We start from the raw sequence: 27,669 nt of genomic DNA on the forward strand, positions 1-27,669 counted from the left end.
TTTTTATAACTTTTCACTACACTCATTACATTATTTATACGAATAAAACTCAGCTTATGAATTGTAAAATTCATACTTATAAATGATAATTAAAATTGTATTAAAAAAATAATATATAAAAATAATGAAAGGAGACTAAACTGGTCTCTGCTCATTATTTGTCCAACTCCAAAATTTATTTAAAAAATCCCAATCAAATTTATTAGAAATTCCAAAATCAAAAAAGAGAGATCCACCACCCAATAAAAATGAAATTACTATTAATACTAAAAATAACATATCTTTAGTATTATAACTTGATCAATACACCAGTGGCTCTCCATACAAAGGAACTAAACTTTCAAAAAATGCAGAGGGCTGAACCAACCTTTCATGTCCTAAAAGTGCTTCACTAAAACTTTTGCTCTCTGGATAATATATTTGCAGGTTACCCGTACAATGGTAAACAAAAAAGGTTCCATCCTTGAGTTCTGCTATTGGAAATGGCAATGGATTTTTATAATTCATCGATTCCCAATCAACACAAAAGAGCTTCTCCCAAATTCCATTGCTTTGATTCATTATCCATATATTCAGCTGCAACATTGGTTCTGGTTCTACTAGGCATAGAGAGTTTCTCAAATGCAATAATCCCATTAACTGTCGTTTATATTGATCTAAGGAGTTTTCAGAGTAACAACTTGGGTGTGATATTGCTTGGAATTTCTCAGTATGGAGATCAAAGCAGACAATCAACTCAGAAGGGTTAGCATGTCTACCATCAAGTATCCAGTGAAGTGTTCCATTGACATAGACAGGTCTTTGTGCTAGCCTAATGAAGTATGCAACTTTACCAATACCTCTCCATGAAGACCCAGCACCTGAACTTAATGTAAAAACCTCACACTCATGAATTTGATCTTCGAATTCTCCTTTAGGTCTAAACAATCGTATAATTTTGCGTTCTTTAGTAACTTGATCACGACCAAACCCAACTAAGTGATACCTAGAGAATAATTGTCCTGAAAATATGATATCAAAATAAGATATTATATCAATATAGTCAAGTTCTAAAAGAGTAGGAAAGTCACTCCAACTTAGATATCAAATCTCAAAATTCTTTGAAAAGATACCAATAATTGTTGTATCAAAGTGATTTTTTTTAAAGGTAAAACAAATTATTTAAATAAAAATATGAGACAAAGATAATAAAGATACATGCTAAAACAAAACAAAGCAGGAAACACCAAAGAAACAGAGCACTTCAAAAACTCTTAACAGCCATAAAACCCTTAACCCTGCACACCTCTTGCAAATCCTTTGTCTCTAAAATTCAAGACAGATTATCCCCTGTAGAACAAAAAACATGTTCTCATTGGATTATGAAGCTAATTTAGGTGACACAACTTTTGTACATTGAATTTTCCTTGATGATATCCAACTGTATTTGGGAAGCTGAAAGTTCAAGCAAATGGTTACAACAAGAGCTTTTTAACTAGGATATTAAGAAAATTGTTGCCAAAGGAAGTGTTTCTTGTTAAAATCAACTCAACCTAAAAGTTCATTCAATGAATAGAGTAAAAGCAAGATTCACTTGATCAGAGAGGCTCAAATACCATCTTGAAAACCATCTTTTCAAATCATAGTGAATTCTATCTTCCAATGCAGAATCTAAACCAATTCATAGTGAATTCTTTCTTCCAATGCAGAATCTAATGAACACCCTTTTTTAATTCTATCTAAACAAAAAAAAAAAGGGGGGGGGGGGGGGGGAATTACTTACCAAAGCAATCAAAAGGGTAGGAAGTAACAAGGAAAGATCCCTCACTTCCAATCTGAAGAATCCGAAACTCTCTAGTTCCAGGATTGTAAACAAAGACGTTAGTTTTCCCAAAGAAACAAAGAATTCCATCACAAGAATTAGACATGTGGTAAACATCAGTTGGAAGATGACAGATATTCAAAGAAGTTCGTTTGAAACCTTTCCTGGTTTTTGCTCCGTCGACTTCTCTAACTTCAACATCGACGATCGCCACAGATTCTAAAACTAGGTCGGTTTTAGATTCTGTAGAGGCAAATATAAGTTGAGGGTACTCTTTCTTCTGCTGGTTTTCAAGGTGTTGTTCGATGAAATCAGGGTTGGTGATCAGTGATCGCCAGTGTTTGGATGCCGATTTGAATCGGAACAAAGACTTGGCAGGAAGGGTAGCTAAGATTGAAAGGAGGAGATCTTGAGGCCAATTATCCTTCGTCCTTTCCAGGCGTTTTCCACCGCGGCCTGCCATTATTTCTCTGTTTTCTTTTCTATCTGAAATTCTCCCTATAGTCAATAGAGGCGGCGATGAACCTATAGCATAAATCAGATTATTTTACTTCTTTTGCGGTAATACCAAGGATGGGATTTTTCTTTTTTTCTTTTCAATTAGATTGGACGAGGAACAGAAAAGCATCTATACTTTATATTAACAGGGAAGATTTGTAAAAAGTTTCGTAAATAAGTTTTTAAATTTTTATTAAAAATTAATAAGTTAAAATTGATAAATTAAAAAATTTCACCCATTAAGCGTATAAAATTTTTTAAAAAAATTAATAAATTTTAATATATAAATTTATTAAATACAAATTTTTAATAAAAAATATTATATAAATATCAATTAAATTTATATTATAAATAGTATTTAATAATTTTTTTTACATATCATTAATTTTTTTCATTTAATTTTATTAATCTATCAATTTAAAATTTTTATTATTTATTTTTAATAAACAATTTTATAAATTTCACCTACACAAATTTTATCTATATTAATAAGATTCCCCGAAGATAAGGAATGACATGTGTACATTTTTTAGTGGCCTGTGAGTTTGTTGTAATTTTTATGAGTCAAAAGTCTTGAATGATTGATTTTTTTATTACTGTTAATGATATATGTTAAGGCGCATATTGTGTGTGTTTTTTTTTCTTTGGTATTTATGGTGTTGGAATTTTTTCTTTTTTCAATTTTAAATCTACATATGCAATAGATTAACACTTTATAATTTTTGGCTGAATTTTGAAGGACCCTAATGAAATGAATGATTAAATATTGGATGCTTTTTTAAGCAAACAAAATAATTAATTTAATTGGGACATATAATTGTTGTTAGCATTAACAATAAATTATAATACTTAATACTAATATGAATTTTGTATACTTATAATGAAAATAAAAATTATTTTTTATTTTAGAAATAATCATTTTCGATATTATATTTTAAATGATGATTTTATTTGATAATTACATTATTATTGTTAAAAAAATTTGATAACATGAGATTTGATATATTTTGAATAACATCACTAAAAATAGGCATCAAATTATACCATAAAATATAAATATTTTAAAATATATAAAACTTGTATTAGGAAATACATTTATATTATGTAATTTATAATAATTAATTTGCATAATTCATGAAATATAATTATATTAAGTTAATGTTTATTAAAACATATATAACAATAATACACTAAACATCTCATATTCTAAAATCGATTGCATGAAAAATGAGTAAGAGAATCAAATTAGATTATAATTTTAATTTTTTTGTGCCACTCATTTCTATCAATAATCACTTTTTTTAGCGACAACCCAACTAAAATTATTGTTTTGGCTTTTCATTATGGTTTGATTATATTTTATATTGATCATCAATCTATCGTAACCTTTTTTTTTTATTCGGGTTTAAGACTGGCAATGTGACAACACACAAACAAAATTATATTAAAATATATAAAAAAATATTTTTTAAATAAATAATTATTATTTAATATGATTTAATTTCTAAAAATAAATACATTTAATTTTAAAAATAATTTTTTATAAATTATCCTTGTATAATTTACTATAATATATAACATACAATATATTAAATATAAATTTTTAGTAAAAAATTAAGTGATACTATATTTTTGAATGCTTAAAAATTCACTTTTTAATATGATTTTAATATAAATTAAACGCATGTTCAAATATCTTAAAAGTGTTTATCCTTTTTTATTTTCTCTTTTTATTATTATTATTGCTTTTGGTAAGCAAGAACTTAAAAAACGGAAGTGGACTTTACACCAATATGGATGATGGGCCCAATGATAATCAAACTCTCATCAGAAAATCAATGTCTGAAACCGCGTAAACCCTTGGTGTATCCTCACCAAAGCCCATTCCCCACGTTTATCCATGCCCCCTTTATTTCTTTTAACTTTTTTTCCTTTGTAAATTACATTACAACAATCTAAATATATTTTCACATAAGATTTTACTTTTTTTTTGTGAAGAACAAATAAGATTGATAAAATATGGAATATATATATATTTATATATATATATATGTTAAGAAAAAATAATAGATATTTTATCTAATAAATTAATATCATCTCTCATATGTCGGATGATAAATAGAATAAAAAGATAATTATCATATATTATGTTTAGTTTGTATTAAAAAGATAGGATTACAAGATTGTTATATTCTTGGTATAAAATGATTCAATCATAAAAAAATTGAGAGGATTATTTTTAATCTATATTAAACTTATATATTTTATTATATTTTTAAAAATAATATCAATAATTTAAAATTATATAAACTTTGAGGAGTGATAATTTTGATCAATAAATAAATTATATTATCTTAATCCTTACAGACATCAATCATGTTTGATTCATAGAATACTAATCATCATATATCATGTTTTATTTGTATTTAAAGATAAGGATGGAGATTGCAAGAAGGATTAATATCTTCTTAGTATATGATTATTCAATTTATCCAATGAAGAGAATTATTTTTAATCTATAGAATTAAACTTACATATCTATTTATACTTTTAAAAATTATATCAATAATTTAAATTATATAAATTTTAAGAAATAATAAATTTGATAAATAAATAAATTATCATATTCTAATCATTGCATACATCAAATATAAAATATGATAATATTATTTAATCTAAACATATTTATAATATTATCTTACCATATTTTATCATAATCTTATATATCAAATATAACCATTAAGCATAAAATAGAATAACATTATTTAATATAATAATATTCATAATATATCTTATTATAATATTATGTATCAAACACATCCTAAATATACCTCCAAAACTATATATATTATCTAATAAATTTAAGTGTATATTTGGTATATAAAATTAAAATAAAATAAAATAAGATGATATTATAAATTAAATTAAATTAAATAATTATATTTTATCTTGCATTTGATATGAATAAAGATTAAAATTAAAATAAAATAAAATAATTTTATTTAGTATTCAAAATTATTTTTTCTCAAAATTTGTATAATATAAATTATTAATGAATTTTTAATTATATAATAAGATTCAATTCAATTGATTAATTTTTTTATTTTTTAAGTATTAAATCATTTTTTGTAAAAAATAAATTAATTTTTTTATAATTATATATATTTATATAAATCAAATATAATATAAGATCCATCATCCCATGTATCAATCATGTCTTAAATATATAAAAAATTCGCATTTGACCATTTGTGATATATATTTTTAGCAAAATCAGTCCCAAACCCAAAACGAGCAAAAACACCGATACCAAGATAGTTTAAACAGAATCTGATTATCTCTCACCTTGTCTGAAACAGAAGCTTTCCAAACTTTCTCTCTCTCTTACAATGGCTGAGGGACGTCTAACGGTGCTCGACGGAACGCGTCTACGGTCACTCAATCTCTCTTTACCTGAACTTAACGGCACCGTCACGGGAGCTCAACTCCTTGAAATCGCTGACTCCAAAGCCTCTAGCTCTCTCTTTGGCCTTTCTTTGCCTCAAAACCTTAAAGCTTCCGCTCTTTCTCGTGTCATCGCCGGAGCCGGTGATGATGAAGTCACCTTCCGGCAAATGGAGCTCGACAGAGAAAAGGCGTTTAAGATTCTCTCTGACTACATCTCTGCCATTGCTGATGAGTTGAAAGGTTAAGTACCATTAAGTCTGCTTTGATTACTTGATGATTAAGGTTGTCAAGAAAAGTTAAACTTTTTAACAATTTTAATCTTTTGGGTGATTCTATGATCTGGGTTTTCTTTTCTTTTGGGTTTTTTGACTTTTATGTGTTTAGTTTTTCTTGATTTTTTTGTATTATTATCAAAAAGCTAAACTTTTTGGCATTTTTTAAATTATATGATGGATTTCTGATTTTTTTTTTTGCCTTGGGTTATTTTGATTTAAATTATTGACTTTTTTTTGTTGATATATGGTTTAGATGATCCACTAGTGGTGTCAATATTGGATGGGAATACTTTGAAGATGTTTTTGGAGGATGAAGATGATTATGCTATGTTGGCAGAGGATTTGTTTACTGATTTGGATATAGAAGATAAAGGAAAGATTTGCAAGAGTGAGATAAGGAATGCACTTGTTCATATGGGAGTTGAAATGGGGATTCCTCCTTTTTCAGGTTTTTCCCTCCATTTCCATCTTTTTTATGTAGTTTTAATGTATAGAATTGTCTTTTGAACTTTGATATGTGATCGAATTGAATGCAACTGGTGAAAGTCATTTCTGGATCAAACATCGCATGTTTTAGCAATATTTTTCTGATAAGAGATGTATTAAGAGAATAAGGCCTTTGATCTCTTCCTTGCATCCACTTGTGCCCATCACCCATTTTAAAGGGCGTGTTTGACACCATAATTTAAACCCCGAAATGGCATGCTGTGTGGGAAATGGACTTCTTAGAAAATGTGAAGTGTTAAGATGTGACTAAAAGTTAAGATGTGACTAAAAGTTAAAATGTGAGAGCTTCTTGTTGTCCTTCTCTCTCATTGCTTTGGAAGCTTTTGCCTCTGCAATTAGGCAACAAAATTTTATAGTGCACTTCCCTGCTCTGTGGCTGGCTCTCCTAGTATTGGAATCTAATTTATGTCTTTACCATTAAAGAAACAACAGAAATCAAGAGACTAAGCATATTGGGAGATAATCAATAGTGTTGGAATATTAATTCATTATTGGAGAAGTATCTGAGCTAAGTGCCCAGAATGGCTTCGTACAATAATCATATGCTTTGGTTAAATTCAGTTGTTTCCTTTACAAAATTGGAGTTCTTTTTTTTTTTCCTTTTTTTATTAGAGTTTCAAATCAAGATCACAGTACATTGTCCATAACAGATCACATTGTGCAAACTACTGTAATCAAGTGTCTATGGAAACTCTATTGATGATTCTTGCATGGATGCATTATGACATCTCCCTTTACTTTTGTAGCATTGATTAGTCTCTGAGAAACGCTATAAAAAACCATCGTACGAACTGGAATGAATGATAAGTGATTGCTAATTGTTATGTAAATCAGTGGCAAGCATGCATCCATTTTGGAGCTGCCAAATGAATCAGTGATACCCGGAAGCACATCAGAGGTGCTTTTAATCACTTAGCTTGTTCACCATAATCGAGTGTTTTTAGAAACTCTCTTAATGATTCTTGCATGGATGCATTATGATGTTTCCCTTTACTTTTTGCATCGTTGATTAGTCTTAGTGAAACACTATAAAAAAAACCATCATCCTAAAGGGAAAGAATGATAAATGCTTGTATATTGCTATGTAAATCAATGGCAAGCATGGTTCCTTCCCAGAGCTGCCGAATGAATCAGTGATACCTGACAGCATGCCAGAGATACTTGTAGTCACTTAGCTTGCTCCCCAGCGAAAGGAGTTTTAATTTCATTTTTTCTGCGGAGTTTTGTGGTTTCCATGCTGAAACAGATAGTATAATTCATGGAGATTTTGGATGGAAAAGTAAACATGTTATATTAAACTCTGAAGCAAGAATAGGATTCTGTTCAGCATCACATTTACATACTTCTTAATCCAGTGTTTAAAGATATATTGTTGATTGTCAATGTCCAATATTCTAACCTTTGTGTTCATTCCCGAGAAAAAATTGATATATATATATATATATATATATATGAAATATTGTTTGAACAGAATTTTCTCTGCTAAATGACATCTTAAAAAAGCATGGGGCTGAGGGGGAAGAAGAATTGGGCCAAGCACAATTTGCTGAATTACTTCAGCCAATTCTGGAGGAAACGGCTGATGCATTGACTGAAAAACATGTTGTTATCATCCAGAACATCAAGGTTGTCAATGCTTCTAAGCTAAGAAAGGTAGATTATGAACTTAAAGCTTTTCCTTCTTCTATTATAGTAATATGAAGAGCATCGCATTTTGAATTTCAACATGTAATTGCTACTTAACACTTTTAACCATTTCCAGTTGGAAAAAGAAGGGGGGTGTTTTTCATCCAGAAGACTTCACCACTATCTCTGGTGACAAAACTCCTTTCTTAAGGGACTAGGCTATCAGTAGAAAAACTTGGATATAATTTTGGAAATCTTAGAATGTGAAAAATTAATATAGCTGATCCCATGTAGTAGGAGAATTGTTACTTCATTCTTGTTGTTGTTGAGAATTATCAAGTTTTCAGGCACAAGGGTGAATTCTGATGGCTTTCAGTTTAAACATTGCAGCTTTTGGCAGATGAGAAGCAATTCAACCATGTAATACAGAGGGCTTTGCAGGAAAAGAAGAGTGGAAAAGATGAGCTAGGGAAGACAAAGCTAATCAGGAGTTTCCTTGAGAAACATGGAAAAGATTTGGGCTTGCCACCAGCAGAATCCAATGAAGCTGTGATTCTTCTATATGATGTGGTATTTTCTGAAGTACAGAGTAAGAAGAGTGCTGCACAAATGGATGATGAATTTAGGGAATATGTGAAAGACATCCTCGAGAAGTTTGCAGAGCAGCTTGAAGCCAATCCCATCTTTTGTGACCTTGACAATTAAGGGAGTGGCTGCACTAACTATCTGGCTTTTCGGTTGACAGAGCCTGTCCATATTTACCAGGCGTTTGCTTCTCTGCACAGGGGTTGTTATATTTTTATTTATCTGCCTATTACACATTGTATACATGGTGATCGGGCCTTTGTCATATCTTTGATTCACACACTATTATAACGATTGTTACTGTCCAAATCCCCTCACTTCTAAGCCACATCACAGCAATACATATAATGATCTTATGGCTATGCATACTGGCTATTGTCACTGTAATGATTACTAGATACTTGTGCTTTAGCATGCCTATTTATGTAAAGAGAATGCCTAGGAGTGGCATATTGCATTCTAGGGATACAAATATCAAGCCTTCAAGAAAAAGATACTGAAGATGAAATTCTATGGAGCAGAATTCTACATTGAAAAGAGTTATGAATTACTCAATAGATCTCAGGATTTATCTGCTTGCCAACATCTTTACCAGTTGGCCAACATCCCTTCATCATTTGGTGCCATAACTGATTACAGTGTTCCTACTGATACTGATCAGCCATTTACTCATCATACTAAAATGTTTTCAATTGGCAGGGTGAAACAATGTAAGAAACTTGTGCAAATAACTGCCAAAGTATTACAGCTGATAAGTGGTGGTGAGTTACTATGGCAGCAAAGGAAAAAGATTTACAGCACTACTTATCCACAGACAAAAGGACTATTAGAAGCATCACCCCAAGCCGGTTTGCTTTTTGTCCCCACAAATGGTGGGGCTCAAGCCAATTCCTGAATATTCTGTCGTTTTCTGCCTTTCATTGAAAAGCACTTGAAAACAATATGACAACACGTAAACAAGCTGGCCTCCCGATTTTTTGTTGTGTCCCTTCCAATTTAGCCACGTCAGATATTATCCTCAGCAATGTTTGAACTACGGATTCTGATGACATGAGAAGCTATCATGGTTACCTATCATGGTCACCACATAGACATGACACACTAAATTTCAGGCCCAGATATGAACCAAAAGCTAGAAAAAGTACCTAAAATACTTTCTTAAATGACAATAAAGGTAGCAATCTAAAGCTGTCACCAGGTTACTCTAAAATTTGAAATTTAGTTATGTAGTTGATATAATTATTAGTGTTTAATAAATGTGAGATCAAATTGCAGTCAAGAACAGAAAAAATAACAAAAAAAAGAAAAGAAGAAGAAACATCTTGTATTTATGGTGCTTTAGAATATTATAAGGGTGTATCCGTCACGTGAATACGATGTTTTAGTTTCCAAAATGCATGCAAATCAGTGTTAATATATAGGAATTACTACAATCCATAGACATTCAGGGGACCACCAGTGAAGCCGAGGTGGGCAATAATCCACCAGTTTCGATGAAAAAAAAAACCTCTGTTCGTCTTGATTTGAATACAGCTGCTTGCACTGCATTTAGATAACTAACGAATTCAAACAACCATGAAAATAGCTACAGAAACAAGGGTTTTCAACCGTTGGCTAGTTGACTGCTTCAGACTTACAGCAAGTTCATATAATATCAATGAAGCATAAAGTTCTTAACCATCACATGTCGATTAACGCATGAATGACTAAATGAAAAATTATATTATTTAAAGGCTATTAAACCTAGCATATCATCTTACAACAACAGGATATCATGGAAAGCCACTTTGAATACAGTGAGAGCATAAAAGCTTCACCTAGTACAGAAACTAGATGCCAAAAATAAAGAGTCAACCTGACATTGGTCGAGCTATAACATAATAAAACTTGGCTTTAAAGCAACTACACAAGCTTTACTACTTCATTCTTTGCCATCAGCAGCACGAAGTGAGCCCTGCTGAACCGGTGATAGAGTTCCCACGACGTTAGATGACCCATAGATGGGTCAATGCCTTGAGCCTTCTCTTCTCAATTTGTTCCTTGATCCTGAAGTATGTAATTATCAGCCCATCCTACAAAACAGTATAAACAGATGCTGCGTAAGAGATAGATGGGCCCAATTCAATATTTGTCCACAAAAAGAGCCGCCGCTTCTCAAGGCGGAGGCTTTCCTTTTGGAATTCTATGTACAGATTCTTCCATTTGCTTCTGTCACGTGACCATTACCATTAGTATTTATATCTCTCCTCGATTTTCAATAAAATTTTTTAAAAATAAATAATACCCATTTTTTTCTTTTAAAATTATAGCAAAATGTGTTTCAATTAGTTAATTCATTAATAAATCTTCGTCGATGTTATTCCAAAAATATATTTTTTTATAAAATAAATACATGGATATAAAAATGATATATGGACAACTATTCTACTTTGCTTCAGTTTTTAATCCAAAAATTAAACAAAATTATATTTATTGATTTCTTCTCATTAGGTTTTTGTTCGTGTATAAGTTACTTATATGTAGATCTGATTATTAAAAATATAATATTATAATATAATATAAATATGATATAATATTATGATATAAAAATAATACGATTTAAAATTATAATAATAAATTTATATATTTAACAAAATTAAAAATATATATTTATATTTTCATATCAACATAAATTATCACATATAATTTTTATATAAAATATATTATAAATATATAAATTTTAATATTTTTTATAATATAATTACATAAATTATCAAATTTACTTATAAATTTTCATAATTTAATTAATATCATCTAAAAAAATTAATAAAATATTTGTATTAGTCAATTTGATAAAAATATTTAATTGAAGCATTTCATTATAAAGAAATATTGAATCAGAAGATATTTTCAAAAAGCGAGAATTTTGGTGGATGATAAGGTTACCTTTATCGCCTTTGTTGACTGATTTTGCAAATTGCCAAAATGCAGCAGCCAATCATGCAAAATTATGATTTTTATCCTAAGCAATCAAATTGAATCAAGCCAATTCCATATCGAATTTGATTTAATTTAGAAGGTTAAGATCTGGAAATTTATTCTGTTTTAATAAAATTTTATTTTTTACATTTAAATTTATTTCATAGTTTACTCAAATAGTTTGATAAGCTGTAATAAAATTATAAATATAAATATTAAATATTTTAAAAATAATAATTTAATTAAACTCAAATAAATTTAAAAAATATATTAAAATATTTTTAACTGATTACTCACAAATAAGATATTGTTTGTAACGCTTTGAGTGTGATTATTCTTATTTCAAAAACTAAAATTAAAAAAAAAAAAAGAAAAAACTAATCCAAATAATGGTTGCACTAAAATAATTCTACAAACAAGAACACCAAATTTCCTCACCTTATCCATTTGGGAAATTTCAATGGGGCCCACATTTCAACATACCAAATAAAAAATTAAATAAATAAATGAGAAAATTCTAAATCCAAATCCTTATGACTCGCGTCTGAATCAGCAGACCCAACCAAACACAATGGATAGAGTTTTATCGGTCGAAGAAATCTCTGACCACTTCTGGTCCTCATCCTCCGCCGTCACCACCGCCTCTGCCGCCGCCGGTGGCCATAACAAACCCGGTTTTAAAATGAACCGTAGTGCTTCTGAGTGGGCTTTTCAGCAGTTTCTTAGAGAAGAAGTTGATAAGAAAGGTGCAGATAAAGAGGAAGAAGAAGAAGAAGAGGAGGAGGAGGAGGAGGAGCTGAAAAAGAAGAAGAATGGGATGGCATCGTCGTTTATTGGGTGTTTAGAGAATAATAATAATAATGTTCCTATGGATTTAGAGGAATACCAGGCCTTTCTTAAGAACAAGCTTGACTTGGCTTGTGCTGCTGTTGCCATGTCAAGGGTAAGTCTTTTCCTTTTTTTTTTTTTTTGTGTGTGTTTGGATGATGAGAAAAAGGTGGGTTGAATCAAGGGTAAGGAAGGAAAAGTTTGGATCCCTCATGGTATTTCTTCTTTTTTGAAAAAAAAAAAATTTCTTTTCTGGGTTATGTTTTGGTCGCTGAGAAAAGTTAAATGGAAGTTAGGATGTCTGAGAAATCAAAGTTTTCTTTTGTTTGTTGTTTGGCTTTCTGGGAAATGGAAAGGTTGACATGATTTACAAATTAGTTTAGTTAAGTTGGTGATTTGTATTGTTGGCCTCTTTGTATCAGAGATTATCAGTAAATCATGACAAGCATATTTTTTGTGTTAGTAATAGTTTTTTTCTTTTTTTTTTTGGATTATGTAGTGGATATTATTTCTCCCTTGATTTTGGAATTTGGAATAATTTGGTTAGGATTTTTTTTTAATGATTTTTAGGGTATTTTATTATATAAGAAAAGTGTCTTTTTCCTTAAAAGAAGTAAAAATCCTAATAGGACAAAGAAAGAGCTGGAGACTAGTTAGGAATGGCTGTATAAAACAATTTTGTTTTTTGAGATTTGACCAAAAAAAAAAAAGGAACCAAAAATCCTACAAAGGATTGTGCTTCCAAAAATAGGAAACAGTGAATAACAGTAGATTAAAACATTGTCTGTTGAACGAAAGTACTGTTGAACAGAAAGTAAGGGCTGAAAGGTCTATTTTTAGAATGGAAGATCTTCTAAGCGCTTTTGGTGGAAATATATTTTAGAAAGAAAAACTTTAGGAAATAGAAATTCGTAGATCATCTTATGGGCCTCTAATACTCTCATTGTTCTCATTGGATGATTGGCTTTTAACAACATAGAAACATAATATATATGCATAGTGTCATATTTTGGGGCCTAAAAGCAAACAGTGGTGAAAGGTAGGCGTTTAAATAGCTCTCTCACCCCTCATGATATAAGCTCTTGACTCTATAACTAGCTGGAAATGATTCTGGGTTGTGAACCAATTTTTGAACTTCTGTTGACTTCTTTTATCTTATAGGTTTTTATTTGATTCATCAAAAGCAGATATATGCATGACATGGTTATTTTTTTCCTATTATCCAGAAAGCGTTTTGATGTCACTCTTTTCCCAACTCAAAGTCAACCAAGCTCATGATTCTATTTTTTAGTCTTTTATGCTTCCGTTCTTATAATCTAAACTCTAGAATCTTTCATATTGTTTTGTCCTTAGTTAAAAGGTTCTGTGAATCCCTTTGGCTCTTGAAACTGTGGACTGAGTATGTTTTATATATGTCAAACAGGCATCTTTTGTAAATCCCCAAGATTCTGCTGCTGGAGCCGACGTTGGATCCCACGCATCCAATACTCCACAATTGGGATCTAAAACTGCTCCTCAAGGTTTAAAATCATCACTGAAGTTTCTTATGTACAGTTGTTCTTTCTGTTTCCCTGTACAGTTTTTATAGTGTCATGTGCATCTGAGTATCATGAGTACTGCAATTTTAACTATTATGTTCCTGTTTTACTGGATATATAGGAGGTGGTAACAAGGATGATAATGCAGTGGTTGGAATTCCTTCTTTGCCCAATGGACAGAAGAAACCTGGAGCCAAGTTGAGGCCAAGCACAAGTGGATCATCAAGAGAACTGTCAGAAGAGGATGAAGTTGAAGGAGAAAATAAAACGATGGAGAACATGGATCCTACTGATGCAAAACGTGTAAGGAGGTAACTATTGCTTTCTTTAACATTTCTGATATTACTGGTCATGGCGTATGTTAAATTGGTATGGTGAGTATTGTGGTAGGTTCACATCCAATGCTTTTTATAATTGCATATTTTATGATGCATTTGACGCTCAAAAATTTCCATTTAACTTCTAGAAAATATTTGCTCTGTTCATGAATGGGGCAAATTCATGCTTCAGATACTTACTTTGTTTGTTGAGTTCTATTCCCACCAATTGATTCATACGGTGGTTCAGGATGCTTTCCAATAGGGAGTCAGCTAGGCGCTCTAGAAGAAGAAAGCAGGCCCATTTGACAGAACTTGAGACACAGGTGTGGTGCTTTTCTCCGCCCTTTGTTTTTGGGCATCCTTTTCCTCCTCTTATTTCCATTCCCCTTTTAGTTATAAATATACTAATCCATTGTTTAATGTAGGTTTCTCAACTAAGAGTTGAAAATGCAAACTTATCAAAGCGTTTTACTGACATTAGCCAAAAGTACAATGAAGCATTCGTTGACAACAGAGTTTTAAAAGCTGATGTTGAAACATTGAAAGCAAAGGTAAGTGATTCATTGATATATTGGTCTTTAAATTGAGTGTCTTGCCGGATGGGAATTTTTCAGAGACCATTATAGCTTGCCGTTTAGATCTTGCAAGGCTCACACCTGGTTGAAAATTTAAAACCTGAGAGTTATCACTGATTGATACAATGTGCACACAGTTTCTTTCTGCAACAAAAATTTTTTAAAGATGTTTGTATGCTAGATGTAGTAGAAATCAGTACTTAACACTCTTCCTATCGGTGAATTTTTTTTTTCTAGGTAAAAATGGCTGAAGAGACAGTCAAAAGAATCACCGGTTTGAACCCTGTGTTCCATGCCTCACCTGAGATATCTACGACGGGCGTGTCATCATTTGATGGAAGTGCCTCTGATACATCAACAGATGCCGCTGTTCCTGCGCAAGATGGTCCAAAGCATACCTTTTATCAGGCTGCTACAAACAATCCTATATTCCCTCATGACCTGAGAATCAACAATGTACTCACAGATATTTCTTCAGTTGAAAACATACCACCAAATTCTGTGGGATCAGCACCAACGGGAAACAAAATTGGACGGACAGCTTCTTTGCAGCGAGTGGCTAGCTTGGAGCATCTGCAAAAGCGGATCCGTGAGGGCATAAGCCCCTGTAGACCCCAGTCTAACGGGGAGCAATAGTAGCAAGGCACACTAGCAGAGTATGAAGAGAGTTTTACTAAGAATGTCTTAGAATGACCAAACTTTATTTCTGGTTTCAGAGGTGAAAACAATGCTATTCTTTATGTTAACTATGTAGTAATGGAATCTGCTAGATTAAACCTTTGAATCAATCACGTGATATCTTCTGGAAAGACTGGCTAATCAACACAGTGGTCGATTTACCATGCCATTTCCATAGCATGTGGACCTTACCCTGTATCATGTTAGCATTTCTTTTTTTTCCGTCCTCGTTATCTGCTAGGAAGCCTGTTTTTGCATCTCTCAAAGGGCTAACAGAAAATCCTGTATGCTATAGTTAATCGGGCGCTGTCAGGTATGAACCCGATACCAGGGAAGGGAAACAAGTTTGTCTACGTCACTGGGTTATTATTAGCTATACCAAACACATGTACATGTCACGTGCTCATTACCTTCTCTTTTTCCGGCAAAATACGCTTTTTAAGACGTGCAATGCTCGTGTTTATATATTTCAAAGCTTTTTTTTTTCTTATTAGATATGAAATTGAATCATCTTGTTTATTCTATTTTATTCATTATTTTAGAGCGGTTGAATCATCTTATCTATCTTGTTAAAAAGCTTTAAGATTCTTTTTCATATGGTATCATGATGTTTTTGTCAGAATTAATCCATCTTATTTGTTCTGGTGGAACAGTTACCTAATCTACTTACTTTATTATAACGGTTAGCGTTATCACAATTACTGAGTATAATGGAGTTGAATTAAATTAATATAATAAAAAATTTAAATTTAATTTAAAATTTATTATTCAAAATTTAATCAAAATTTAATTTTTAAATTTAAATTTAATTCAAGATAAAAATTAAATTATTCGATATTATTTGATTAAATTAATTTAATAAAAAATAAATTTAATTTTTATATTTAATTATATATTTGAATTCAAATTTAAATTAATATATATAAATAAAATAATAATTTTTAATAAAAATAATAAAAAATATATTAAAATTTTAAAATTCACTCATAAATTATTCAAATATAGTATTAAAATATTTAAACTTAATTCATTTGATAAATTAAATTGCTCAAACTTAAATTTAACTTAATATTAATTAAATCAAATTTAAATTTTATTTAAATTAAATTTAAATAATTTACAAATGTTAATATATTATTTACGTTTCTACTCATAACTCATCCATTTTATCTAACCCACTGAAATAATCAACTTAACCATTAATTTGCCCGACGTGAAGTCAGACAGTCCTAACTCTGATATTATTTATCACCTGATTATTACACTCTTATGCAAAATCTGTTTATTAGGAAGTGCAGAGTGGAAACTCAGAACAATACAACTTTTAGCCCCAAAGTCCCAAGCCTTACCCTGTATATTATCTTTTCATCCTGATCTTTGTACTTGTGCTACCCTTAATCTCACCTACACACAAACATATGAAGGTCTCTCACTTGAAAACAGATCCAAAACGGTTTAACTCGAAGTTCTTGACAGAGTTAAAACACCATGGAGATTTCTTCTATAACCCTCTGTCTCTCAAGGCCCCAACCGCTTCCACTTCCTTTTTCTTCTTATCATTCCAATTTTATCGTCAGCAATAACACCATTTTTTTGTTGAAGAAAAACAAGTCTGAAAACAAATCTGTTTTCGTCGTTGGTCAACCACGAAGGAGAACAAGAGCTAAACCTGCTAAAAAGGGTCTTATTTGCAATGCTTTGTTTGGTCTTGGTGTGCCTGAACTTGTTGTTATTGCTGGAGTGGCTGCTCTTGTATTTGGACCAAAGAAGTTGCCTGAAGTTGGGAGGAGTATTGGGAAAACTGTCAAGAGTTTGTCCGTAACTGGGTTTTGCTTGATGGAAAATGATCCCAGAGGTTGAAACAATGTTTCTTTTGTTATTTGCTTTGTTCTAAAATGGAGGCTTTGCCATAGTCAAATGAAAGGGAGAGAAATTTTCACTTTGCTCTGCTGTTTAATTAGGTGACTAATTAGATGACTTTGTTGTGCTGTTTTCATTGGGATTCAAATCTCCGATTGTATCTTAAATGTCCAATGTTTTGAGAGTTATAAAATTAATAGGATCGTCTTGGTGCATTTCATTCATGGTTGCTAAAGTAGCTCTACAGGCTTTGTTTCCATGGAATCTAGAAGGGGGAAGGAGATTACTCAAAATACATTACAATGAAATTTCTTTAAACCGAAAGTCAGTTCATATCTTGGTTAATTCAAACCTGTAGACCAATAGTAATGATTCTTGACATTAATTTTAGATTCTTGGCAGAAATATTCATTAACTGTAATCCACCTTGAATACTTTGGGGAACTATTGACCTTGTATATTAAGAGTTTTCTAGAGAATTTCATATTTCTTTTAATTGGTCGTTCATGGTACACACCTTGTGTATAGGGAACTTTATCCGAATAAGTAGCACATGGTATGGTAGATATTAGTTAAACCGTGTTGCACTTGTTCTAGGAAATAGGATTGGAGGATTGGATTTACCAGTTTTCATGGGTGAGAATTGGAGTAGTTTCTTATCGTTGAAACCTAGGATTTTACTATTTATCAGTCCCCAGTACTGTGTCTCCTCCTCTCTGACAGCAGCCCTCTCTTCTAGCAGGTGTGTTTTCTCTGAGTTGCTATAAAAGTTCCTAGCATAGTGGGTTTGCACATTATCGGTTAATTCTTTATTTCAAACCCACAGGGAACATATAGCAAGAATGAAATCAACAATTACACCGGAAGAGCAAATTTATTTTACCAAAACAAGCTACAATACCAATGAAACAAAAAACAGGATAATTCTGCACCTTTTTTTTTTTTTTGTGTTTTTCAAAAACTGTAGGAAAACCAAGTGGAAGATAAAATCTCAGTCTGAGTTTTATTTGTTAGACCTAATAAAACAACCTGCCACTAAGTTGAACATATATCAGCCTAAAATCCAATTCTTTTGTTCAACTGATTTGAGTAACACGTAAAGGGTTAACAACAGCTGAAATGATGATCTCTTCTAAGACATGATCTTTTCTTGCGATGCCAGCTTTTTAAGTCCTGGAGAAAATACATCCCCCAGTCTTAATTCAAACAGAGATTATCTAGTTTTCCCAGAAGGATTATACTCACCGCTTCCTGTTTGTGAACTTTTTATTCTTGTAATAGAACTATATTCTTTTGGTAGACTCAGTTGGTGCCATTCTCAAACCTCATCATGCCTATCTTTTTGCATTCCAGTTGCTAAAGAATATAAGCATTAGTTCGGGCGAATTAATCTTGCAAGCGCCTGTCTTGTTATCATCTTAACTTCAACAGTATCATACCTTTTCTTTGCTTCCAAATTCCAACTGCTAAAGGGTATCATTCTTTGTTTGGTTGAGTTAAGGTGCCAGCTGACTCTCTTCGTACTGCACCTTTTTTATTCCAAAGTTTTAGGTTTAGCAGGCAAAATGTGAAGAAATATGCAACTAAATGACTCGAAATTGGAATTAAGTATGGCTTATTTTACAATTTTCCAATTTCAGAGAGCTTCCTTTTCATTTTCTCAGTGAAAAGGAATGCCATGTCTTTCTCCAGTAAATGATATGAGTTAGAGATTGGTGATACCACGGTGTCTTGATATCCTGAGAATCCTTTCCTTTTAGACTGAATTTCAAGGACATTCTTGTGTGGCTCATGTTGAGCATTATGGTTTGTGGAAAAACAATTACTGAAAGGTTTTTTCTTATATATTGCCAAGGCAAAGATGTTCCCAAGTTATATTTCTAATTAGATTTAGCCTTGCTTACACTCTACATGGTCGATAAGATTAAATTTGATAGTCTCTAAATTTTGCAGGCTGTGAAGTAGTTTGAGTCTGAGCTCAAAACGGATCCTGAGTCTCTAACAGAACAATCTGAGGAGAATCCTATAACAGTTAGTGAAGAGAAGAAACCAGACCTTGAGGTCTCCAGCTCCAAGGAGAGTGTATGAGTTTATAAAACCATAATCTAGTTGGTACAATTTCTCAATTCATAACTGTTGTATCAATGAGCTTAGAACATATAATTTTGAAGGTAGATCAGTTTCCTTAGCGATTATTTGTGTTCGATAATTGATTCATTGTTTCTAGTGCACGTTTAAGAACTGAGATTTTAGTATCCAGTGACTGAACTACCAAGTTCAAGCCCTCAAAATTTTTGTCCTGCAAGAGAGCTTTAACTCAGATTGAAGTTGTCAAGCTCTCTTGATGCATAAAGCAAGAAAGGGAAAAAGAAAAAAAAAATCTGATTATATGTTTTAGCTAAAGGAGGGCGAGACTTGGGGTAATGGTAAGGTTGCTTTTTTTTGTGATTAGAAAGTCACAGGTTCGAGTTTAGAAACAGCCTCTCCACAAAAAATGCAGAACAAAGACTGTGTACTATAAATCCTCATCCCAGCTCTCGCAAAGCGGAGAGCTTTGTGCACCAGGGTTTCTCTATTTGTTTTAGCTGAAGGAGGTCGGTCTTAAGAAGTGCTGCTTGTCGAGTTCTATGAATTGTGTCCAAGAACAAGAATCATTAGCTAGCTTTTGTAATTATTGATCAATAATCTGTACTTTAGCCAGAGCCCCAATTTCCTTTGTTTGCCTTGGGTGGGTAGTCTGAGCCCACTCAAATTGACTTAACTTTTCTCTTACTCTAAATTATTCATTGGTGAGCCAAAATTCATTGTTTCTTCTTAAAATGGGCCCTATCTAAAGCACGTGAGAGAGATTTTCGTCGTGATATTATTTTATGATTGAATTTAAATCTTGACGAGGAAATTTTTCATTATGCCGACAAATACACCCTTAATTAGGTTGGTAATCACATATTGACATGTTAAGAAACCAGATAAAAATCCAAAGAAAATACATTGAAAATATTTTAGCCTTTTGAATTATGAGCTTACCAAAGAACAAAAACAGTAATTCCCTCCATTTTGGGACTAGGGGTGCATTAAACTTTGATTAGACAAAAAATTGAGTATTATTGGTTAATTAATCACACTGACCTAGACCCCAATTGCCTACCTTATAAAATTTCAATCATCCAATTATAGCTTAGAAAAGGGTTGCAATAGGGGGCAGAAAGTAGGTGAGGGAGATTAAAAAAAAAAAAAATATAACAACACCTAAATTAATAGCAAAATTGTGATATATCAATATCATTTCTTCGAATTTTGTAATTTATATATAACACACGCCTTAAAAGGTACTTGTTTTGATTTGGATTATAATGTATCATTTAGCACAAATTACATAGAAAGACAATAAAAATAATAAAAAAAAGAAAAACATATTGCTTCAATTCTCCCATTTTCCTTTTGTCTTTTGATGATGAAAACACCCACTTTTAACTATTAAAAAAAATAATTCGGTTAAGCATTTTTGTAGAGTTCGAAAAAAAATATATTATAAGTAATTTTTTTTTATATTTTTATAAGAAATTATTTTCTTAATTCAAATTCGTAATCATAAATTCACATAGTAATAATTTAATAGATTGTGTCAAGGCTTAATAAAATTTATTAATTAATTCTTCAATACTAAACTTTCTTATCCGTCTTATAAATAATCACCATTGTTAATCACAATAAAAATTTTTGAATATCATTAAAAAATTAACATGTATTTATTAAAATATATTCTATTAGGATAGTTATCAATTCTTGAATTTTGTTAATAAAATCTAAAAATCAACCATCAATACTTTTTTATTATTAATTATTATAAAAATAAATATTTATAAATTTGTTATTTCTTATCTCCGTGCTATTTGTAAATATTGTGTTACACATATGTACTAAAATCATTTGTGTTACACATGTTATCAATTTATCAGATATTATTATTACATGCAACACAAAATGGAGTTCATCAAACTCGAATCATCACCCTCACTTGATTTTTTTCCATCCTTTGATTGTTTGTTTACCACGCTCTTCCATGCGAGTTGTCCTAAAACGCAACTATTCTTTTATTTATTTATTTTTTTTAAAGGAAACTCCCATTTCTCCCCCTTTAAAATGATAACTCACAACACTAACCAAAGCTCTCTCTCAAAGTACAAGAGACTCAAAAGCCGAAACACAACAACAACAACAAAAGAACTAGTCTCTCATCAGTTTCTCTTCTCAAACACCCTCTTCTTCTTTTCATGGTTACTTGTTAAAACGCCTTAGCTTTCTATGAACCCACGAAGAAAAATAAAAAGAGAAAAACCCAATGTTTAGAATATCCTTTCACTGTCTAAAACGTTGAGAAACACTTCTTCTATATATAGAAAGCTCAAAGTTAAAGTCTTTCATATAAATATATAGAGTTAACAGAGGAAGCAGTTGCTTTGCTTAAGGGTTAAGCATGGCAGGTAATCAACAGGAAGGGTTAGGTGACGATTTCTTTGAGCAGATCCTGGCAGTGCCTCCAGGCTATGGTGGCGGTGCTGGTGGTGGAGGTGGTGATGAAGTGGGCGGTGCCACCTTGCCTATGGGGTTACAGTTAGGGTCAAGTGGTGGTTTACCTGGTGGCAGTGGTGGTGGAGGGTTTAGAGGGATGGGAATTGGTATAGGTATGGGAATGATGCCTTTAGGGTTGAATTTGGAACATGGATTCTTAAGACATGAAGATAGAGTTGTAGTTGACAACAACAACAACAACACCAACAATAACAACAATAATGCTTCTGGTTCAGCTGCTTCTGCTGTTTCTGGAATCAGTGTATGAAATTCAACCCATCTCTCTTTCCATCTATGCATTTTTATTGTTTGTTTTTGGTATTTTTTTTTACTGACCCTTTTCCGTTCAAAGTTGGGTACAGAAAACGGGCTACTAGTATTGAATTATTTCAGGATTGGCAGTTTTGGGATATGCTTTATCTATTATTTTTTAATTCCTTTATGTGCTTTTCACTTGTATGGAGAAGAATGAATACAAAAAGATTTCTTTCAAAAAGGGGTTGGATTATTGAATGACATGTGTAATTATGGTAGAATCTAAGCAAAATTTTCTTTTTCAAGATTTGTACAGGATATTAGCGATAGGCGCCTGTACAGGCTATTATTTTCAAGGGATGCTGAATTTCAGCTGCTTTCATAATTCATATTGAAAAACAGTTCAAACCTGAAATTTTTGTACCTATTTTTCATTTCGAAGTCAGCTTTTTCAACTGGGAATTTCTTTTAACTTGGGTTGGACTGACTCCTTTGAACAAGAAGAAAAAGGGTTTTTTTTTTTTTTTTTATGGTATCTGTAGAAGGTTATATGCTTAAAATGTAGAAAATTTGAAGGGTAATTCAGTCATAACAATCTTTTGTAACTTTGCTTTGAGGCAGGAGAGGGATTCTATGCATATGACAAGTTTGTTTCCATCTTTTGGACAAATGCAAACTCAGCAAATCCGTCCTTCACCACCTCGTCCTCGGCCTCCACTCCCGCTGCACCAGGTAAACTTTTTTTTTGGACAAAAATGCCCTTGATATTTCTATCTCCTTGTTTTTAATTTTTTATTTTGAGTTAATTTTTTTATTAAATCTAAAATTTAATTCAATTAATTTATAAAAAAATAAAATTGTAAGTCTCATTCCCACAATTTTTTTCCCTATCCCTATTGGAGCCTGTTATTGTAGCATTATTTCTTAGCATATAAAAAAAATAAAAAAATCAGATAGAAGTACCTTTTTGTTCTCTATTCTGTCGAGGTTGTTCTGTAAATTTTGCCCTTTTTGTACGATCACATGATTTGGGTCAGGGGTATATTTGATATTTTGGGAAAATATAGGGGTTTAATGATTATGGTTTAATATCATTTAAAGCAGAGGGAGAGGGTTGAAAGGGTACTAATAATTTCTGACACAAGAGAATGTGTAGTGCACGTGTGACTTTTTCCACACGAGCGGAGAACTATTCAAACAGCAAATATCATCTCATCTGATACTAGACTACTAGTAGGGACTTGATTGGTCTTTTTCAGCATTTGTAGTGACGGTCTTTGTCAGGAAATGGAGGATTTCCACACGCTTTCAGTGTTGATAACAAGCGCGTGAGCGCCTCAAAAGTTGAATATGGGTTTCCATTTACTTTTAAGATTTGGCTCTGGTCAAAATCTTCGACTTGTGTGGATGAACGCAGTGGATGGTTGGTTAAGCCATTTCTTATGTCTTTGTGTTATTTTCAATTTGCAGAATTTTGGCAAGATTTTGGGGAGCTAAATTTCTTAGTTTTTTAGATTTCCTAAGTTATTTGGGGGGTTTTTCATTGACTTGGAAAATTTAAGGTAAATGTTTTGATTATTTTAGTGTGGCATTATGCTAACTTATGCAAGTACTTGCTAGATTTGTATAATCACGTCCTAAATTTTTTTGTTAGAGAAGTCGATGCATAGTTCAGGTGGTTAGTTACTCTTAAAAAGTGACATCCATAGGTTTACAATTTAAATTTCAGCATTTGTAATTTTTTTTTCTCGAGTTGCAACCTCTTTTTGGATCCAAAATTTTTTTTGTTTGACTTGGAGCTCAAGAAAGTGAGTGATTCGTTAAGTACATAAGAAAATATATTAGTACCCTTGATTTGATTTGCATTGTTTTGAGTCTTGATCAACTTTAGGAAGCTAGATGCTGAAATTTAATCCCCCATGAATCCTGAATGAAATTGTATGGAAGTAATTTATCACGCATCCATTTGTCGTGTCATGTTTCTGATGTTGAGAACTATTAGTTTATATGTGCTCTGTGTGCTTTTGCTTTCCCGAATCCAGCTCTTCAGATCTTCTTAGACTTAGAAGATATGGTACAATGAAATACGCAAGTGAGCCATTTGTACAAAATGATTAGAAGTTCAATAATTTATTTATGAAGATTAATATGTCATGCACATTGTGGGTTGTGATTCTGACAAATTTTTAATCTTTTATTTCTTTGAATTTATCTGTGCAAATTCTCAAGATGCTGCCAAATGGGGATCATTATCATCAAGCTCATTGCTTGTTTAATTAAAGGAATGAGCATTCTCTTGTCTTTGAATATCTTTGTCTTTTGATTTGTTAGGAAGCTGATTTTTTTTTCTTTTTTTATGTTGTCCTTTTACATAACTTTAGAAAATTTTGATTGAATAATGTATTGCATCCTGATGCAGCCGATTCATAGCCAGCCAGCATCAAGTCCAGTTGCTGCTGCACCACACCCACCTGCCATCCGTCCAAGGGTGCGAGCTAGGCGAGGACAGGCTACGGATCCCCACAGTATCGCTGAGCGGGTAAACTTGATTTCTGTTTCATAAAACTTGGAATGATGTATCATACTGCATTTGTTATGTCAGAGCACAAGTTCTTTTATGAGCCGCTGCTTAGTTCCTCTTTGTTCAAGATACTTAGAATGCTCTTTATATGATGTGTTTTTTCCTTTCTTCTATTCTTTTTGCACATATTCCCTCTTTGCTTACAAGCTTTTGCACCTTTCCCTCCCCTACATGCCCGTCATGAATGCAGTTACGTAGAGAAAGAATCGCTGAAAGAATGAAAGCTTTGCAGGAGTTGGTTCCTAGCTGCAACAAGGTTTCCATCTACTTGCCATCATAAGTATTTTATGTGTACTTGTTTGCTGCTTCATTTTGATTCTTCTTCCTATTTATGAATAGTAGAATAAACCAACTTGTTTCTGTCCAACTGATTGCTGTGTTTCTGCATTAGATTCGAATGTTTTTATTGTTTGTTTACTGACACTAGCCAAAGGCTAGGCCTCCGTTGCTTTTGGTCTGAGTTTTATCACGTTTGCTGTTTGCTTGAATTGTATATGCGTTGCATGATGAGATCATGGAAACATTTCCATTTTTTATGAAATCCAGGGAGTTAATGCGCCTATACGATTATGAAATGATAGAGAATCTGTTTGTGACATCAAATTTCCATATTTGCTGATGCATTACTAAATCTTCTGCAGACGGATAGGGCAGCCATGCTTGATGAAATTGTAGATTATGTGAAGTTTCTAAGGCTTCAAGTCAAGGTATTAACATTTAAGATCTCAATTTAAACACTTACTGAATTCATCATTGCTGCTTTTGCAATAGCATTTTCTTTAATCCTAAGAAAATTAAAAAAAATAAGAAGAAGAAAAAAAAACACCTCATCCATCGCTATCTGAAAGTGATCTTTAACCAATTTGAATTACGTTTTCTGATAATGTCTTCCAACACCCTTTAGCAAGTTCTTATCTAAGGTAGGACCCTCCTGTTGAATTCTAGACATCTAGGAAGACCTTACGGCATTCCTTTATGTGTAGTAGTTAGAATGTCAGACTAAATTGACTGTTGTCTGGTATCGGAATCTCAACTCTACAAATAAATCATTATCGAATAGTAAAGAATGTGAACTGCATTACTGTTACTGTTTTTGTCCAACAGCAAATTTCTGTTATCAATAATTTTCGCTACATGATCATCAATTTCGTTCGAATATTTTAACAGGTTCTGAGCATGAGCAGACTTGGTGCAGCAGGTGCCGTGGCTCAGCTTGTAGCCGATGTACCCCTATCGTCTCTTGAGGTAATGCATATGGAATAATCATAGTTCTGAATCTTGCCTTACGAAATATGTGGAATGTGGTACTGATGAGCATGCAAATTTCCATGATTAGGCAATAAACTATCGAGTATGCATGAAAACATAAGGACTATGTAATAACTTGTACATTTATCTCCTATTAATTGTTGTATGCTAGGACGTACATGTACATTTGACAGGTCGTTTTCTAGGAATCTATTAACTGGATCGAGTAGATGACTGTCTTTTTCAAAGTTTCGTGTTTTCTAAGTTTTATTTTCCTTGATTTCACTTTCATTTTTCTGTGAATAGGGAGATGGTGTAGAAGGTGGAAGCCAGCCTGCTTGGGAGAAATGGTCAAATGATGGCACTGAACAGCGAGTGGCTGAGCTGATGGAAGAAGACATTGGAGCTGCCATGCAGTTTCTTCAGTCCAAGGCACTTTGCATCATGCCAATATCACTGGCCTCCGCGATCTTCCGAACACGCCAACCTGATGCACCACCAACAGTTAAACCCGAATCAAACACCCCTTCGTAGACCAAAACAACAACATGCATTTAAATGGCTATTTAGTGCTTCAGTCCAATCTCTAACTCTCATCGGCAACATCAATCAAGTCAGTGTAACTTTTCCACCCTCTCCTTTTTTCAGTTTTGTTCCGAAAAGCAAAGAAAAACAAAAGAAAAAAGAGTGACTGCCAATGGCCAATGCTAGAAAAACTTGGACAGGCATATTGATGTTACTCAAATGGTCAGTCAAAAGGAAAAAATTTTCCAAAGGTCCATTGAAGTTTTCCTCTTATTACATCCATAATTGGGTGAGGACGACCAAAAAATCCTGGTGGTGGCAACTCGCTTTCTTTCTGCTTTTTCTTTCTTTTTCTTTTTCTTGGATAGTGGGAGGTGGGACCATTGAAAAGGGGTAGATAGGTATGTGTGATGTATTTGCAGAAAACTTTAATGCAACTTGAAACTTATAATGGACTGTTGGTTTATTTTATATAATATATATATATATATATATATAAAGCTTTGTTGGAATTTTCTGGTTCTCATCAACAAGTTAGAAAGAAAATGTATTGCTAACTTTGTTTATAAGGTGAGTTTGTTGTTTCTACAAAAGTTGAGCCTGAATGGATGAGTTATTGGAGTGAGAAAGAGGCAGAAAAGCTGTATTTTTATACGTCTACTAAAAGAAGCATAAAGCTATTGACCCTTTTATTATCTAGAATACTACCAAAGAACTTAGATGGATATAATTTATGGTGATGATTGCTATAAAGAATAGATTAAAAATTTGAGTGTCAACTGTCAATATATAATTTATGGATATTTATTTTATTGTTTACAAAAGAAATCATAAATTGAGATAAAAGAGGAGGTTAAAGTTTTCGTATTTAAATTTAAGATTTGCTGGATAATATTATTTTTTTTGATAATTATATAAATTAATTAAATTAAATCTTGATTTTTGGGTCGGTATTTATTTTGCTTGAAGGTAGGGGGAAAAAAAAAGGCAAA

At 32.1% G+C, this 27,669-nt stretch overlaps 5 protein-coding genes across 6 annotated transcripts; 4 read left to right on the forward strand and 1 right to left on the reverse strand.

Moving 5' to 3' along the window:
• Positions 1-233: 233 nt before the first annotated feature.
• Positions 234-2,421, reverse strand: LOC111295124 (putative F-box protein At2g02030). Its single transcript, XM_022888498.2, has 2 exons — positions 1,763-2,421; positions 234-1,001 (listed from the first exon to the last, which is right to left on the reverse strand). Exons 1-2 carry the CDS (start codon positions 2,262-2,264, stop codon positions 301-303), a joined length of 1,203 nt encoding a protein of 400 aa, XP_022744233.2. The 5' UTR covers positions 2,265-2,421; the 3' UTR covers positions 234-300.
• A 3,129-nt stretch (positions 2,422-5,550) lies between these two features.
• LOC111295066 (uncharacterized) lies at positions 5,551-9,105 on the forward strand. Its single transcript, XM_022888424.2, has 4 exons — positions 5,551-5,986; positions 6,275-6,469; positions 8,000-8,181; positions 8,545-9,105. Exons 1-4 carry the CDS (start codon positions 5,689-5,691, stop codon positions 8,857-8,859), a joined length of 990 nt encoding a protein of 329 aa, XP_022744159.2. The 5' UTR covers positions 5,551-5,688; the 3' UTR covers positions 8,860-9,105.
• A 3,089-nt stretch (positions 9,106-12,194) lies between these two features.
• LOC111294209 (light-inducible protein CPRF2-like) lies at positions 12,195-15,805 on the forward strand. 2 transcript variants are annotated; one of them, XM_022887440.2, is made up of 6 exons: positions 12,195-12,640; positions 13,949-14,045; positions 14,185-14,374; positions 14,646-14,706; positions 14,809-14,934; positions 15,196-15,805. In XM_022887440.2, the coding sequence occupies exons 1-6, from the start codon at positions 12,269-12,271 to the stop codon at positions 15,592-15,594; spliced, it is 1,245 nt and encodes a 414-aa protein (XP_022743175.1). In that variant the 5' UTR covers positions 12,195-12,268; the 3' UTR covers positions 15,595-15,805. The 2 variants fall into 2 exon arrangements, with proteins under 2 accessions (XP_022743175.1, XP_022743174.1); XM_022887439.2 differs by having other exon boundaries at positions 12,200-12,640; positions 14,631-14,706.
• Positions 15,806-16,984: 1,179 nt separating this feature from the next.
• Positions 16,985-19,722, forward strand: LOC111294612 (sec-independent protein translocase protein TATA, chloroplastic-like). The gene is given in 2 exon segments (XM_089743098.1): positions 16,985-17,450; positions 19,434-19,722. Coding segments are annotated over 2 exon segments (477 nt in total). The 5' UTR covers positions 16,985-17,124; the 3' UTR covers positions 19,585-19,722.
• A 1,942-nt stretch (positions 19,723-21,664) lies between these two features.
• Positions 21,665-27,189, forward strand: LOC111294817 (transcription factor UNE12-like). The gene is made up of 7 exons (XM_022888167.2): positions 21,665-22,330; positions 22,945-23,055; positions 24,743-24,862; positions 25,095-25,160; positions 25,546-25,611; positions 26,072-26,149; positions 26,459-27,189. The coding sequence occupies exons 1-7, from the start codon at positions 21,974-21,976 to the stop codon at positions 26,684-26,686; spliced, it is 1,026 nt and encodes a 341-aa protein (XP_022743902.2). The 5' UTR covers positions 21,665-21,973; the 3' UTR covers positions 26,687-27,189.
• Positions 27,190-27,669: the final 480 nt, after the last annotated feature.

This window comes from Durio zibethinus, chromosome 14 (assembly GCF_047325235.1).
Source record: "Durio zibethinus cultivar Kanyao isolate XHJ-2024 chromosome 14, ASM4732523v1, whole genome shotgun sequence".
NCBI classification, from domain to species: domain Eukaryota; kingdom Viridiplantae; phylum Streptophyta; class Magnoliopsida; order Malvales; family Malvaceae; genus Durio; species Durio zibethinus.